The sequence below is a fragment of the Callorhinus ursinus genome, unplaced genomic scaffold (genome assembly GCF_003265705.2).
Source record: "Callorhinus ursinus isolate GAN/ISIS: 27379988/994484 unplaced genomic scaffold, GSC_fseal_2.0 scaffold86, whole genome shotgun sequence".
NCBI lineage: Eukaryota > Metazoa > Chordata > Mammalia > Carnivora > Otariidae > Callorhinus > Callorhinus ursinus.
The window spans coordinates 1,635,873-1,653,077 of record NW_027397148.1 but is presented as its reverse complement, the minus strand read 5'-3'; the positions used below and the strand labels follow the sequence as shown (position 1 = coordinate 1,653,077).

The window sequence follows — 17,205 nt, the reverse complement described above, 5'->3', positions numbered from 1 at the left end:
CCATTCTCCCGCACCCACGCTCACTAGCCACATTTGCTGGTAGGGTTTGGGCGGTGGCAGGTTACTGGCAGTAGGACACAGGCTGTCTCTTCTTTCATACAACCTGATGCACTAAATGGATTGCTTAGCCAGTCCCTCCATCTATAATTACATACAAGGATATCAAATTGCTTATGAGACATAGTAATATGTACTTACTTTCGAGGATATCAAATTGCCTTTGAGACACAGTAACAGCAGGCCTATCCAAAACTTCTATATCATTCACAGAATAACCTTAATGGATCTCATTCATTGTTTAAGAAGGAAATCATCACATCATGAATGATTAGAATGAAAATGAATTTGCTTTCTAAATAAACAGATGATGAACTACAAGGCCCTGTGCTTTGTAAAGTAAGCCAGGTCTAATAAACATAATTACTATGTCATAGAACAACTGTAACACTTGGGAATAGGTCATGGGTTTTACTTATATTTTAATAAAAGACCAATTGAGTATATAAGAAATTTAACATGAAGTACTTTTAGCCTATGAAATCAGGAATTGTTAAATAAGAGGTTATCACTTTGAAAATTCCACTTGATATATACCAACTCACAGGTACAGAAGAAATGCTGTCTGAGTCTTAAAATGTATAAGCATATCTCAGAGATATTGTGGGTTTGGTTCCAGGCCACCACAATAAAGCAAACATCATAATGTGAGTCACATGAATATTTTTGTTTTCCCAGTACATATAAAAGTTATGTTTATACTATGGTCTATTAAGTGTGCAATAGCATTATATCTAGAAAAACAATGGATATACCTTAATTAAAAAATACTTTATTGCTAAAAAATGCTAAACATCATCTGAACTTTCAGCAAGTCATAATCTTTTTGTTGGTAGAGGGTCTTTCCCTCAGTATTGAGGGCTGCTGACTGACCAGGATGGCGGCTGCTGAAGGTTGGGGCGGCTGTGGCAATTTCTTAAAATAAGACAACACAGGAGTTTGCTGCATCAAGTGATTCTTCCTTTCACAATTTCTCTGTAGTATGTGATGCTGTTTGATATAATTTCACCTACAGTAGAACTTCTTTCCAAATTGCAGTCAGTCCTCTCAAACCCTACTGCTGCTTTATCAACTAAGTTTATGTAATATTCTAAGTCCTTTGTTGTCATTTCAACAATATTCACAGCATCTTCGCTAGGCAGAGATTCCATCACAAAAAAACCATTTTCTGATATTATAATAGTGTTGTATGGTGACAGATGGTAGTGACACTTGTGGTAAGCATAGCACAACATATAGAGTTGTTAAATCGCTATTCTGTACACCTGAAACTAATGTAACACTGTGGGCTGACTACACTCAAATAAAACAATTTTTTACAAACCACATCCTTTGCTTATCCATACGGGGAGATGACAGCAATTCAGCCAGATTTTCAGGGCTCCACTTCTAATTCTAGTTCTCTTGCTATTCCCACCCCATCCGTAGTTATCACCTCCACTGAAGTCCTGAACCCCTCAAAGTCATCCATGAAAGCTGGAATCAACTTCTTCCAAACTCAGCTAATGTTGATGTTTTGACCTCTTCCCATGAATGTTTTTAATGACATCTAGAATGGTGAATATTTTCTTTCTTTTTTTTTTTTAAAGATTTTATTTATTATTTATTTGACAGAGAGAGACACAGTGAGAGAGGGATCACAAGCAGGGAGAGTCGGAGAGGGAGAAGCAGGCTTCCCGATGAGCAGGGAGCCCGATGCGGGGCTCGATCCCAGGACCCTGAGATCATGACCTGAGCCGAAGGCAGATGCTTAACGACTGAGCCACCCAGGTGCCCCTGGAATGGTGAATACTTTCTAGAAGGTTTTCAATTGACTCTGTCCAAATCCATCAGAGACATCACTACCTATTGTAGCTACAGTCTTATGAAATGTATTTCTCAAATAAAAAGACTTGAAAGTTGAAATTATTCCTTGATCCATGAGCTGCAGAATAGATGTTGTGTTAGCAGGCATGAAAACAACATTAATTTCACTGGACATCTCCATCAGAGCTTTTGGGTGGCCAGTCAGTACACAATAATATTTTGAAAGGAATCTTTTTCTTTTTCTTTTTCTTTTTTAATAGGTCTCAACCGTGGGCTTAAAATATTTTGTCAACCATGTTGTAAACAGATGTGCTGTCATTCAGGCTTTGTTGTTCCATTTATAAAGAACAGGCAGAATAGATTTAGCATAATTCTTACGGCCCCTAAGGTTTTCACAATGGTAAATGAGCACTAGCTTCAATTTAAAGTCATCAGCTGCATTAGCAGTGAACAAGAGAGTCAGCCTGTCCTTTGAAGCTTTGAAGCCAGGCACTGATTTCTCTTCTCTAGCTACGAAAGTTCTAGATGGCATCTTCTACCAACAGAAGAATTATCTTAGATAACAGATAATAATAGATAATTATCTTAGATAATAGACCTTGTAGAGAACTTGCTGCCGCTACATCAACACTTGCTGCTTCAAGTTGTACTTTTACGTTATGGAGACAGCTTCTTTCCTTAAACTTCATGAACCAACCTCTGTATGTTTCAAACTTTCTTCTGCATCTTCTTCCCCTCTCTCAGCTTCAAAGAGCTGAAAAGAGTTAGGGTCTGGCTCTAGATTAAGCTTTGGCTTAAGGGAATGTTGTGACTGGTTTGATCTATCCAAACCACTAAAACTTTCTCCATATCAGCATTTGCTTTCTTAATTCATGTATCCACTGGAGTAGCATTTTAACTTCCTTTAAGAACTTTACCTTTGCATTCACAACTTGGCTAACTGGTGCAAGAGGCCTAGCTTTTAGCCTATCTCAGCTTTTATATGCCTTCCTCACTAAGGTTAATCATTTCTAGCTTTTGATTTAAAATGAGAGACGTGCAACTCTTCCTTCCACTTAAACACTTACAGGCCTTTGTAGGGTTATTTTTTGGCCTAATGTCAATATTGTTGTGTCTCAGGGAATAGGGAAGCCCAAGGAGAGGGAGAGAGATGGAGAAGAGCCAGTCAGGGGAGAAGTCAGAATACACATTTATCAATTAAGTCTGCTGTTTTATCTGGGCAGTTTGTGGTGCCCCCAAACAATTATAATAATAACATTAAAGATCACTCATCACAGATCACCATAACAAAGATGACAAGAATGAAAAAGTTTGAAATACTGCAAGAATTACTAAAATGCGACACAGAGACACAAAGTGAGCAAATACTGTTGGAAAAATGTCATTGATAAACCTGCTTGACAGAGGGTTGGCACAAACCTTTAATTTCTAAAAAACAAAACAAAAACCCCCACAGTATCTGTGAAACCCAATGAGGTATGCCGGTATAAAGTATTTTAAGAGCTTTAGAAAAAATATCAAATTAACAGTATTTTAGTACAAGTGTGAATTTAGTACTCTTGAGAAAAGGTTAAAATGACCACCATACATACATGAACATATATGAAAATATTCGTAATTTCAAGAAAGCAGCATACATTGCAGAAGGAAAAAAATCCATTTGGACCGTGATAAGACTTTACTTCTAAAACCTCAGTGTTGACAAGCAATTTATGTAATATAAAATCTGTAATTAAATGATACAGAATGTCCTTAAATGTCAGGATTTCCACATATTTTATAGCTTGCCTTATCAAAACTATTAAATGAATTTTTATGTTAAATTTAAAGAATATCAAGAGCACTCAAAGACCTTATCTATATACCCATAAAAGTTCTCATTTTTACTAGAAATATTTTGGCCAAAATGTTTCTAAGAATCACAAATGCTTTCAAAACTGACTTCTTTAAACCAGACAAAAACCTCCAAAGTTCTGGAAAAATACAGATATAACATATAAGTTATTTCAGTTCAACAAATATTTCTGGACTATTTCCCATGTGCATATACTACATTAAGAGTCATAACATAAAGATGATTTAGAACAGTCATTTAGCTCAAGAAGTACCTGGTTCAGTTGTGAAGAAAAAAAAGCACAAAGATGTAAGCAAATAACTACCACAGAGTATGAGAAGTGCAAGAGCAAAGGATGAATTAGATATAGAGGAACTGGAGGATATAAAACTCTGTTGGGTTGGAGGGAGGTCATGAATATTTCACAAAGGAGGCAATATGCGAGCAGGGTTTACATGGCTAAATAGGGGTTCACCAAGCAGACAACAGGAGAAGAGAATTCCAGGCAGAAAGAACAGGATGTGCAAGGGTCACAGACATACAACAGCACGATGTATTCAGAATCTCTGAGTAATTTTGACTAGACAGTGTAAAATGCAAAGCAGACAGTGTTGAAAAGGACAATAAAAACATAAGTAGGGGAAATACAGAATGGTTTAAATTTTAGTCTATAGCTGATGGGGAGCCATATTAATCAGGGAAGCAACAGGGTTCTTCTGAGTTGCCAGGTGTCTCATGGTCAGGTGGAATGAGCCAAATCAAAAGTATCTGCAACAGTGCAAATGAGAGGCCAAAAAGGATGTTTTGCTTCTCTTGTTCCACTTTTTTCCCCACAGAATGACACCCCATAGGTGACATGCAGGCAGGTGGGGGAAATCTCACTGCCAAGGAGTAGTGGATAAAACGTTCCTGCCATTTTATGGACCTGAGGGCTGGTGGGAGGTAAAGAAGGAAGGATAGAAAGATAAAGTTCTGGAAGCACCTGGGGCTCAGTCGTTGAGCGTCTGCCTTTGGCTCAGGTCATGATCCCAGGGTCCTGGGATCGAGTCCCGCATCGGGCTCCCTCCTCCACGGGAAGCCTGCTTCTCCCTCTCCCACTCCCCCTGCTTGTGTTCCCTCTCTCGCTGTCTGTCAAATAAATAAATAAAATCTTAAAAAAAAAAAAAAGAAAAGAAAAGAAAGTACTGACTCAGAGGGGAGGAAAGCCTGTCAGTAAAGGCCCTAGTGAAGGCGTCTGGGCTAGGGATGCAGATGTGTAGATGAGCATGGCTGGACCAGTGGGGATGCTCAGTGTCCTTGCCATTCCCTCCAGAAAACCAGGGTGCAGAACCCTGGCTGTGTACCAAGTCAAATGTGGGAGGGCAGTTCCCCTAGCCTATGAAAGCTAGCCTATGGTCACACATAGGTATGGGACTGGGCTGGACTCCTCAGGTCAGATCTGTGACCTACAAGAATCATTCACGGACAATGTGAAAAAGGAAATTGATGAAGAAGATTCACTGTGATGAGAGGACTGGCAGGAAGCTAGTATAACAATCCAGGATGGACATGTGACCTGAACGTAGTCCACCCAGGAAAGGAAGTCCATCCAAGAAGGGCTGATAAACTGGGAGAAAAATGGGGAAATCAAGAGACTGGAAGATGGGCTCAGGTGGCAGTGAGGGCTAGAGCTCGACAGGGCAGAAGTTATAGGTAGGAAGGGGGAATGAGAGCCCAGGATTTCCAAGGCAGAATAATCGCAAGTGGTCACAAGGCCAGAAGTGTGTTCAGGTAAGCAGAATAGTGAAGTAGAGGGGAAGTCCAGAATACAGAGCTATAGTTTCTTTTGATCAAAGAAATCAGACAAGACGGTGGCAGATGACAGTAGGTACACAACTAATGAATCATTGAACACTATATCAAAAACTAATGATGTACTATATGCTGGCTAATTGAACATAATAATAAAAAAATAATTTAAAAAATCAAGTTGAGCATGCAATTGAAAAAGAAAAATTTGGAAATATTTATTTAAATATATTATACATTTTAATTATATATTTTAAAATATATATATATTTTTTCCTTTATAGAAAATCAGATGGTGTATATTAAAAGAAAAATTTTCTATTCTGCCTAAAGGTTTGGAAATGTATGTGTGAGAAACAAAGTCGACCAATACAATCTATACCAAACTGCTGGAAAAAAAATAAAGAATAACGGAAGTGGACAGCACGAGCTTTCTGTCCAAGAAGAGCAGTTGTTTGGAAGCAGCAGAGGAAAGAGAGAATATTACCAACCCACTGCAGCGCAGAAATATGAAGATATGCCAGAGAGAGCACCTGAGAGAGAGAGAGAGAGAAGCAGCAGACAGCACTATCCTCAGGGAAATGAGCATTCTGAGAAGAGCCTGAGGGCACTGAGGAGTTCTCTCCAAAAATGGAGCAGTTTCCAGAGAGACAAATGGAAAGTAAGGAAACAGAGTAGATGAGAAAACAGGACAGAACCAGTATCTACAAAGAGCTAAAACTGGGGTGGTGCCAGAGGATGACGTGATGAGATGGTGCTGGAACCGCCTCAGGGGCCCCAGCCTCAGTAAGCGCCGGGCCAGTCTCTGTGGGCACTGCCACACAGCCACCAGCCACTGTTGTTTTACTCTGCTTGTGAGATTTTTATTCAAATAAACTTTGAAAACATTTAAATTTCTTTCTTGGAACATGTTTGACAAAGTTCTAATCAAGAGCAAAAAAAAAAATTTTTTTTAGCTTACTGGAATAGAGTAGGAAAAAATACTTATCAATACAATTCTTTAAGCTCAGAATGGTTCCTGAGAATGTGTGTGTTGAAAGGACTTCAGCGGTGCATTTAGTTTACTCTATTAACCCCACAGGACTATATTTACATCCTAAAAATAACGCTTGTTTCTCTGGAGAAAGCAATCTCAAACTTAACAAGCTGGGGAAGACAATTACAAGCTTAAAAAGTAATCTTTTCTACTATTTACTAAACCTTAATTGAGGATGTACTTTTGGATATTTACTCTGAAGCATTTAATCTGGTTCTGTCCAAGAGGACAAGCTAGTCCCCATGATGTATTTATAATTCTTTTTTTTTTTAAGATTTTATTTATTTATTTATTTGACAGAGAGAGACACAGCGAGAGAGGGAACACAAGCAGGGGAAGTAGAAGAGGGAGAAGCAGGCTTCCTGCAGAGCAGGGAGCCCGATGAGGGGCTCGATCCTAGGACCCTGGGATCATGACCTGAGCTGAAGGCAGACGCTTAATGACTGAGCCACCCAGGCACCCCTGTAATTATTCTTCAAATAACACACAGTTCACCCTTTTCCACCCTTTGAAGACTTTTTCTCTTGGTCTAACTCTATAAAATCCTAAAAAAAAAAACAAAAAACATAGTTTTTCATTGGCTTATAACAAAAAGGCAGACTATGAACAGTATCCAGGCTAGGACAGAAAAGAATGCTTAGAGCTCTTATTCATACATATAAAATGGATTTATTTAAGGTGATTTATTTATTTTTTTTAAAGATTTTATTTATTTATTTGAGAGAGAGAGAGAATGAGAGATAGAGAACACGAGAGGGAAGAGGGTCAGAGGGAGAAGCAGACTCCCCGCTGAGCAGGGAGCCCGATGTGGGACTCGATCCCGGGACTCCAGGATCATGACCTGAGCCGAAGGCAGTCGCTTAACCAACTGAGCCACCCAGGCGCCCTATTTAAGGTGATTTATTAAGGGTGATCTGGATGACACATCTGTCACTTACTACCAGAGATAATTAGTCTTATTAGGCTAATATGGGTTAATATTTTCCTTCCACTCTAACACATTGCACTGTATCCCTCCCCAAACTCTGTGTCATCAGAAGTTTTAAACTAGTACTTCAGAGAAACTCTGTACTTTAGTCATAAAAGAAATTATACCCACCACCTATCATGTACTGAGCTCTTACTGCATGACAGATGCTGTGCTGCTTTATATAGATCTCATGAATCTTCACAACCATCTGTGTGATGTATAATATGGTAATTCAACTTGTAAATAAATTAGAGTGATTCTCTTTGGACTCTACACATAACAGTTTAAATCACAGACAATGATGAATAATAATGAAAGAAAATAGCTAAAATGAGATTGTCAACTATATGAATATTAATTCCAATCACCTCCATTATATATTTATCCAAATCCACTATAAAATAGTTAAATTATCAAATGTGTAACAGCCTCCTTCCTGAGTCCATATTCCTTCCTGAAAAAGGTACTATATCTTTTAAAATGGAAAGAGTGGCAGAAAGATGGTGAAAAGCAAGTCATATGGGAAACTGAACTAATTCAGTGGCATTTTATTTCTCATTTGTAAGGAAGCTTTACAAAAATCTGTTTTATAACATGGATTTACACACTTTCATTTAAACAACAGATTAAAAAACTAAGAACAAATTTAAACAAAATCAGAAATGAAAGAGGAGAAATAACAAGTGAAACAGAAATGCAAAGGATAAGACAATATTATCAAAAATTATATGCCAACAAATTGGACAATCTTGAAGAAATGGATAAATTCCTAGAAACATACAACTTCCCAAAACTGAATTAGGAAGACATAGAAAATTTGAACAGATGAATTACCAGCAATGAAATTGAGTAAGTTATCAAAAAACTCCCAGTAAACAAAAGCCCAGGATCAGACAGCTTCACAGGTAAATTCTACCAAACACGTAAAGAAGAGTTAATATCTATTCTTCTCAAACTATTCCAAAAAAATAGAAGGAAAGCTTCCAAATTCATTCTATGAGGCCAGCATTATCCTGATACCAAAACCAGATAAAGACACCACAAAAAAAGAGAACTACAGGCCAATATCTCTGATGAACAGAGATGCAAAAATCCTCAACAAAATACTAGTAAACAGAACCCAACAATACAGTAAAAAAAGTCATTCACCATGATCAAGTGGGATTTATTCCTGGGAAGCAAAAGTGGTTCAATATTCACAAATAAATCAACATGATACATCACATCAGCAAGTTTTGGATAAAAACCACATGATCATTTCAATAGATGCAGAAAAAGTAACAAAGCACAATATCCATTCATGAAAAAATCCTCAACAAAGCAGGTTTAGAGGGAAAATAACTCAACATAATAAAGGCCATACATGAAAAACCCACAGCTAATATCATACTCAATGCTGAAAAACCAAGAGCTTTTTCTCTAAGATCAGGAACAACACAAGCATGTCCACTCTCATCACTTTCATTCAACATAGTCCTAGAAGTCCTAGCCATAGCAATCTGACAAGAAAAAGAAATAGAAGGCATCAAAATTGGTAAGGAGGAAGAAAAACTTTCACTATTTGCACATGATATGACACTATACATAGAAAACCCTAAAGATTCCACCCCAAAACTACTAGAACTGATAAATGAATTCAGTAACGCCACAGGATACAAAATCAATGTACAGAAATCTGCTGTGTTTCTACACAATAATAATGAAACAGCAGAAAGAGAAATTAAGAAAACAACCCCCCCCCAAAAGAAAAGAAAATCAATCCCACATACAATGGCACCAAAACTGATACCTAGGAATAAACAAATAAGGTGAAAGATCTGTACTCTGAAACCTGATGAGGAAACTGAAGACAACACAAACAAATAGAAAGATATTCCATGCTCATGGACTGGAAGAACAAATATTGTTAAAATGTCCACATTACCCAAAGCAATCTATAGATTTAATGCAATTTCTATCAAAATACCAACAGCACTTTTCACAGAATTAGAATAAATAATCCTAAAATTTATATGGAACCACAAAAGACCTTCAATAGCCAAAGCAATCTTGAAAAAGAAGAACAAAACTGGAAATATTACAACTGCAAATATCAAGATATACTATTAAGCTAAAGTAATCAAAACAGTACAGAACTGGCGAAGACACTGATAAAAATACATAGATGAAGAGAACAGAATAGGAAACCCAGAAATAAACTCATGATTATGTGGTCAATTAATCTTTGACAAAGGAGACAAGAATATGCAATGGGAAAAAGACAGTCTCTTCAACAAATGGTACTGGGGAAACTGGACAGCTGCGTGCAAAAGAATGAGACTGGACCAATGTCTTTCACCATACACATAAATAAACTCAAAATGGATTAAAGACCTAAATGTGAGACCTGAAACCATAAAAATCCTAGAAGAAAGCACAGGCAGTAATTTCACTGACATCAGCCATAACAAAATTTTTGTGGATATGTCTCTTGAGGCAAGAGAAACAAGAGCAAAAATAATTGGGATTATATCAAAATAAAAAGCTTCTGCAGAGCAAAGGAAACAATCAACAAAACTAAAAGACAACCTAACAAATGGAAGAAGATATTTGCAAATGACATATCCAATAAAAGAATTCAAAATATAAAACAACTTATATAAAACTCAACATGGAAAAGAAAACCCAAATAATCTAATTAAAAATGGGCAGAAGACGTGGATGGAAGTGAAATAAGTCAAGCAGAGAAAGTCAATTATCATATGGTTCCACTTATTTGTGGAACATAAGGAATAGCATGGAGGATATTAGGAGAAGGAAGGGAAAAATGAAGGGGGGGGGAATCGGAGGGAGAGATGAACCATGAGAGACTATGGACTCTGAGAAACAAACTGAGGGTTTTAGAGGGGAGAGGGGTATGGGGATGGGTTGCCCCAGTGATGGGTATTAAGGAAGGCACGTATTGCATGGCACACTGGGTGTTATACAAAAATAATGAATCATGGAACACTACATCAAAAACTAATGATGTACGGTATGGGGACTAACATCATCATCATCATCATAATAATAAAAGAAGACACGAATAGACATTTCTCCAAAGAAGACATCCAGATGGCCAAGAGACACATGAAAAGATGCTCACCATCACTCATCATCAGGGAAATGCAAATCAAACCCACAACGAGATATCACCTCACACCTGTCGGAATGGTTAAAATTAACAACACAGGAAACAACAAGCATTGGCAAGGACATGGAGAAAAAATCCTTCTACACTGTTGGTGGGAATGCAAACTGGTGCAGCCACTGTGGAAGACAGTATGGAGGTTCCTCAAAATATTAAAAATAGAATTACCATATGATCTAGTAATTCCACTACTGGGTATTAACCCCAAAATATGAAAGCCCCAATTCAAGAAGATATATGCACCCCTATGTTTACTGGAGCATTATTTACAATAGCCAAATTACGGAAGTAGCCCCAGTGTCCATCGACAGATGAGTGGATAAAGATGATGTGGTACAGATATACAATGGAGTATTACTCAGCCATACAAAAGAATGAGATCCTGCCATTTGCAACAACATGGATGGATCTAGAGGGCATAATGCTAAGCCAAATAAGTCAGAGAAAGACAAATACCATATAATTTCATTCTTATGTAGAATTTAAGAAACAAAACAGATGAACAAAGGAAAAAAAGACAAAAAAACAGATTCTTAACTAGAGAGAACAAACTAATGATTGCCAGAGGGGATGTGGGTGGGAGGATGGGTGAGCACTGAGTAAGGTATAGAATTGTTCAATCATTATATTGTATATATGTCAACTATACTGCAATTTAAAAAAAAATATTTAATTTTGCCTATGTTGATTCTTTCCTAAATTATTTTTAGCACTCATGATAAGGATGGTAATAAATATTTTAAATATTATGATGGACAGTGTTGAAAATTCAGGTTAATCTTTCACAATGCCAATAAATAAAAGCAGTAGTACTTACCTCCTTTGCACTCTTAATTTTAGTCAGAAACGTGTGTAGCTCCATTGTTTCTGCAAACAGTGCACGACATACTGCCTGATAATGATTTGGTGCCTCTGATTCAGCTGGAAGATGAGCAGCACATAACTACAGAAGAGGAAAATAAAATAATAATGCTCATTTATTATTTTGGGGTTTTGGTACCTTAAAAACAGACATACCCCATATATTCATATTTTCATAACAGACAGCAAGGCAATTCCCATCATCTAAAACCTAATGTATCACAAAACTATCAGTAAAATCTATACAATTATATGGAAAACACGTTCTACTAACAAACACCCAATGGCACAGATGAACTTTGTAGAATTCGTTAGCTTCTACTTGAAAATGATAGAACATTTATACAAGTTTTGGTTGCAAGCAGAAATGGAACTACCATTTACTAAGTATTAATCATAACACAGGTGTTTTAATAGCTATAATTTTTTTTTACCATGCCAGGCACTTGTATTTGACACGTCATATACACAGCATAATAGCATTTATTCTTCAGCGTAACCCTGAATTATCTCCATTTTATAGCAAAGGAAAGTGAGGCTAAGAGGACTCAAGTGACTTGTCCACAATCAGAAAGCTGACAGGAGGGAGAAGAATTAAACACAGTCTTATGGGATTCTAAAGCCCAGGCTCGTCCCAATACATGCTGAATTGTGTAATGCAGTAAAAAAAAAGGGGGTGCCTGGGTGGCTCAGTTGGCTAAACATCTGCCTTTGGCTCAGATCGTGATCCTGGAGTCCTGGGATTGAGTCCTGTGTCAAGCTCCCTGCTCAGCGGGGAGTCTGCTTCTCCCTCTCCCTCTACTCCTCCCCCTCTCCCTCTGCTAGTGCTCTCTCTCTCTCTCTCTCTCTCTTAAATAAATAAATAAAATCTCAAAAAAACCCTGTCAGAATGACAGGTGGACCACTGGGAAGATGCTGCATCAGTAAATGGAGAGTGGAACAAAGAGGGCAGAGGGCAGAATAACTCCACTGGTGGCAGCTCCAGTCCCAATGTCCTTTACTGTACATAGTCCATAACCCCCCAAACTGTTCATGGGTAAAAGATGCAAGTTAGCATCATACACAACAATTTAGAAAAATCAAACAGTATTTAATTTATTAGATTGGAAAGACACCCTATCATGAGTCTAGTGCATGGGAATAATTTTACTTTTGTAAAGTAGTAATTTTGTATCCATGTATTATAGTTATATTTTAAGGTATTTCATTTGCTTTAAAAAGCTGTGAGTTTACCCTTAATTCTTTACTATATTCAGGAAATTTCATATTAATTCAATTACTGAAAATATACATTTTATTATACTTTAGTAATTTCTATCCATTGGAGAATAAAAGATATCTTTGTAGATATATTATCCTTCATAATATGGCTTTTGTTTTCATTTGTAATAAGTATATGCAATTTACTAGATAGATTATTATCTTTAATAAAGTATATTCTTCTCAAGTATCTTGGGTTTCAGTAAGAAATTTTCTCCACAGTACCCAAAACAAGGCTAAGAAATGATTTATCAGAAAGCATGAAAAGCAAAAATCTCACAAGCTATACAATGGAATATTACTCAACCATAAAAAGAATGAGATCTTGCATTAATAATGACATGGATGGAACTACAGAGTATTATGCTAAGCAAAGTTAAGTCGGCCAGAGAAAGACAAATGCTATATGACTTCACTCATATGTGGAATTTAAGAAACAAAACAAACAAGGGCACCTGGATGGCTCAGTTGGTTAAGCATCTGCCTTCAGCTCAGGTCATGATCTTGGGGTGCTGGGACCGAGCCCTGTGTCCACTCCCTGCTCAGTGAGGCGTCTGCTTTTCCCTCTCCCTCTGCCCCCTGCTCATGCTCTCTGTCTTGCTCTCTCTCTCAAGGAAAAAAATAAAATCTTTTAAAAAAATTATCATTTCCAAGATAATGAAAAGCAACTACTAAGAGTTTCATTTTTTTTTTTACTTTAATTCCTGGTAAGAAATATATTTTATACAAGGACTCCAATACATGCAAACAATCTATGTTTTATACACAACAATTTCACAGAACCAAACTTACAAATTGAATTGATTTCATGATCCACTATTAGGTTGTGACCTGCAAGTTGAAAAACACTGGTGTAAAGGTAATAACTAGGTCTAAAAATGTTTTTTAAATGCATAGGACATAATCCTATACATATATAAAATCCAAAAGAATCTACAAAAAACTCTTAGAGCTAATAAGCAATTTCAGCAAAGTTGTGGGATACATGATCAACACACACAAAAAGGTGTATTTCTGTATCAATGAACAATCAGAAAAAGAAATTAAGAAAGCAATTCCATTTATAAAAGTATTAAAAAACGATTAAGCAATAAATTTAACCAAGGAGGTACAAGATACACATACCGAAAACTATAAAACATTGCTGAAAGACCCAAATAAATGGAAAGACATCCCATATTCATGGGTTGGAAGATTTAATACTGTTAAAATGGTAATACTACACAAAGTGATCTAGACATTGAATGCAATCCCTAATATCAACGATTTTTTTTTTTTGAAGAAACAGAAAATCTGATCCTAAAATTCATATGGAGCTGCAAGGGGCTGCAAGGGGCCTCAAACAGCCAAAACAATCTTGAAAAGAACAAAGTTGGAAGACTTACAGGTTGAATTTCAAAACTTACTATAAAGTTACTGTAATCAAATCAATGTGGTATATAAGGAAAGACCTATAAATCAATGAAATAGAACGGAGAGTTCAGAAATAAACCCATATATCTTTGGTTGATTAGTTTTTGACAAAAGTGCCTAGACCATGAAATGAGAAAAGAACAATCTCTTCAACAAATGATGCTAAGAACACTGGATATCCACATGTAGAAAAATGAAGTTCACCCCTAACTCACACTATATATATAAAAATTAACTCAAAATGGATCAGAGACCTAAATATAACAGCCCAAAAAATAAAACTCTGAAAACATAGGGATCAACCTTCTTGTTCATGGATTTGGTAATGATTTTTTAGATATGACACCAAAGCATAACCAACAAAATGGATAAATTAGACTTCATCAAAGTTAAAAGTTTTTGTACATCAAGGGACATTTTCAAGAGACTTAAAAGGCCCACATTATGGGAAAAATATTTGCAAATCAGATATCTGATAAGGGTCTACTATTCAAGATATATAAAGAACTTTTTTTTTAAAGATTATTTATTTGAGAGAGAAAGAGAGAAAGTGGGGGCTAGGGGAGAGGGAGAGAGAGAATCCCAAGCAGGCTCCACACCCAGCGCCAAGCCCAACATGGGGCTCCATCATCTCACAACCCTGAGATCATGACCTGGGCTGAAACCAAGATGCTTAACTGAGCTACCCAGATGGCTCTATAAAGAACTCTTAAACGCAACAAAAAGACAATTCAGTTTAAAAACTGACATTTTTCCAAAGAAAATATACAACTGACCAAAAAGCACATAAAAAGATGCTCAACACCATTAGTCATTAGAGAAATGCAAGTCAAAACCACAATGAGATACCACTCAGACCCAGTAGGATGGCTACAAAAACAAAAACCAAAAATGGAAAATAAATGTTGATGAGAATGTGGAGATATTGGAACCCTTGTGTATTGCTGGTAGAAATGTAAAATGGTACAGCCACTGAGAAAAACAGTTTGCTGATTTATCAAAAAGTTACCATGTGATCCAGCAATTCCACCTTAGGGAGGATACAGTTAACCTTGAACAACATGTGTTTGAACTGCTAAGGTACACTTACGTGCATATTTTTAAAATATAAATACAGTACAATACTGTACTGTATTTGTAAATGTATTTTCTCTTCCATATGATTTTTTTAATAACACTTTTTCTAGCTTACTTTACTGTAAGAATACAGTAAATAATACATATAACATACAAACTATGTATTAACTGACTGTTTATGTTATCAGAAAGGCTTCTGGTCAACACTTGGCTTCCTTAGCAGTTAGGTTTTTGGGGAATCAAAAGCTGGGTATGCAAATTTTTGGCTGTGCAGGGGGTCAATGTCCCTAACCTCTGCATTGTTCAAGGGTCAACTGTTTATCAAAAAGAATAGAAAACCAGTGTTCAAACAAAAGCTTGTGTATCAATGTTCATACCAGCAACTATTCATAGTAGCCAAAGGTGGAAACAATTCAAATATTCTGAACTAATACTTGGAAAAACAAAATGTGGTATATACATACAGTGAAATCTTACTCATTCATAAAAAGGAATAAAGTACTGACACATACCATAACATGGATGAACCTTAACACCATTATGCTAAAAGGAGCCAGACACAAAAGGTCATATATTGTATGATTCCATTTATATGAAATTCCCAAAATACACAAATCCACAAAGTCAAAAAGCTGATTAGTGGTTGCCAGGGGCTGAACAACAAGGGATAAGAAGTGATGAGTATGGGGTTTCCATGTGAGGTGATAAAAAAGCTCTGGAACTAGATAATGATTATGGTTGAACAATATTGTGAATGTACTTAATGCCACTAAATTGTACACTTTAAAATAATTTAAATGATAAGTTGTATGTGTATTTTACCACAATTTAAAATATGTTTTAAAAACTTAACAAAGAATAATAAAATTCCACAAAGTCTCCATTGAGACAGAGGGAGAAACAGTCCCACAGAGGAGAAATAATCCAAGTGGTTATTTCGGTGTCTATGAACTGCTTGATATTTATTTTGTTCTTTTTTCCTGAATGCATCATTTCATTTAATCCTTACAACAATCCAACTGATATGGAAACTGAGATTTAGAATAGCTGAGTAATTTACCCAAATCACACAGCTAGGCAGAACTGGAGTTGAACCCAAGCAGTCTACCTCTAGATCTAAGCCAAGCTCTTATGCACTCTACTCTAGAATGAATGTATATTACTTTTATATTAAAGAAAGTCATGTTTTTCAAGTATTTAACCATACAGCATGGTATACAGTAAGCATACAACAAAACCGTCTTTTACAGTTACCAAAAAAAAAGGGGGGGACAATATGGAGGAAGAGGAACAATTAGCAGGAGTGGGTTCTGACCCATATGTATCAACACGAGGTTATATGACCTTAGACAATTTATTTGACATTGTTAGATTTCAGTTTATTTCAAGAGAGGATGGACTATGTTATCCCTTACTTAACCTACCTGCCATTGTTCTATAAATAAATTTTTAAGGTTAATTTTAAATGCCACCGAAAGGCTGATGACTCCCCAACTCCTACCCTAGGCCACTCCTGATACCTGTTAACCAGAAAAAGAGCTATTTTACTTCTATTCTTTTTAAAAAATATATTTATTTGAGAGAGAGAGAATGCATGCAAGAGAGAAAGCACAATCAGGGGGTGGGAGCAGCGGGAGACAGAGCAGCAGACTCCCCACTGAGCCGGGAGCCCGATGCAGGGCTCAACCCCAGGACCCTGAGATCAAGACCTGAGCCAAAGGCAGATGCTTAACCGACTGAGCCACCCAGATGCCCCTATTTTACCTTTATTCTTGAAAGATATTTCCTAGGTGAAAGAATTTTAGGTTCTATTTCAGAACTTTGAAGATATCATTCCATTATGTCTTCCAGCTTCTGCTGTTTCTATTGAGAAGTCAGTGCAGTCTAATTTTTCCTCTAAGATTTTAGATTTTCTGTTTGTGATTTTTGGCAGT

General features: G+C 36.7%; 2 protein-coding genes across 9 annotated transcripts in view; one reads left to right on the top strand and one right to left on the bottom strand.

Moving 5' to 3' along the window:
- PRELID3A (PRELI domain containing 3A) overlaps window positions 1-1,701 on the top strand; it is a 155,325-nt gene extending 153,624 nt beyond the window's left edge. Inside the window, exon 6 of the mRNA XM_073888026.1 lies at window positions 1,672-1,701. Within this exon, the coding sequence (XP_073744127.1) occupies window positions 1,672-1,686 (15 nt within the window). The 3' untranslated portion in view covers window positions 1,687-1,701. The remainder of the gene's footprint in view (window positions 1-1,671) is intronic.
- Window positions 1-17,205, bottom strand: part of SPIRE1 (spire type actin nucleation factor 1) — a 225,816-nt gene that overhangs the window by 111,327 nt on the left and 97,284 nt on the right. For all 8 annotated transcript variants that reach the window (XM_025865189.2, XM_025865190.2, XM_073888012.1 and 5 more), the window contains one exon: window positions 11,478-11,603. In XM_025865189.2, coding sequence (XP_025720974.1) covers window positions 11,478-11,603 — 126 coding nt within the window. The remainder of the gene's footprint in view (window positions 1-11,477; window positions 11,604-17,205) is intronic.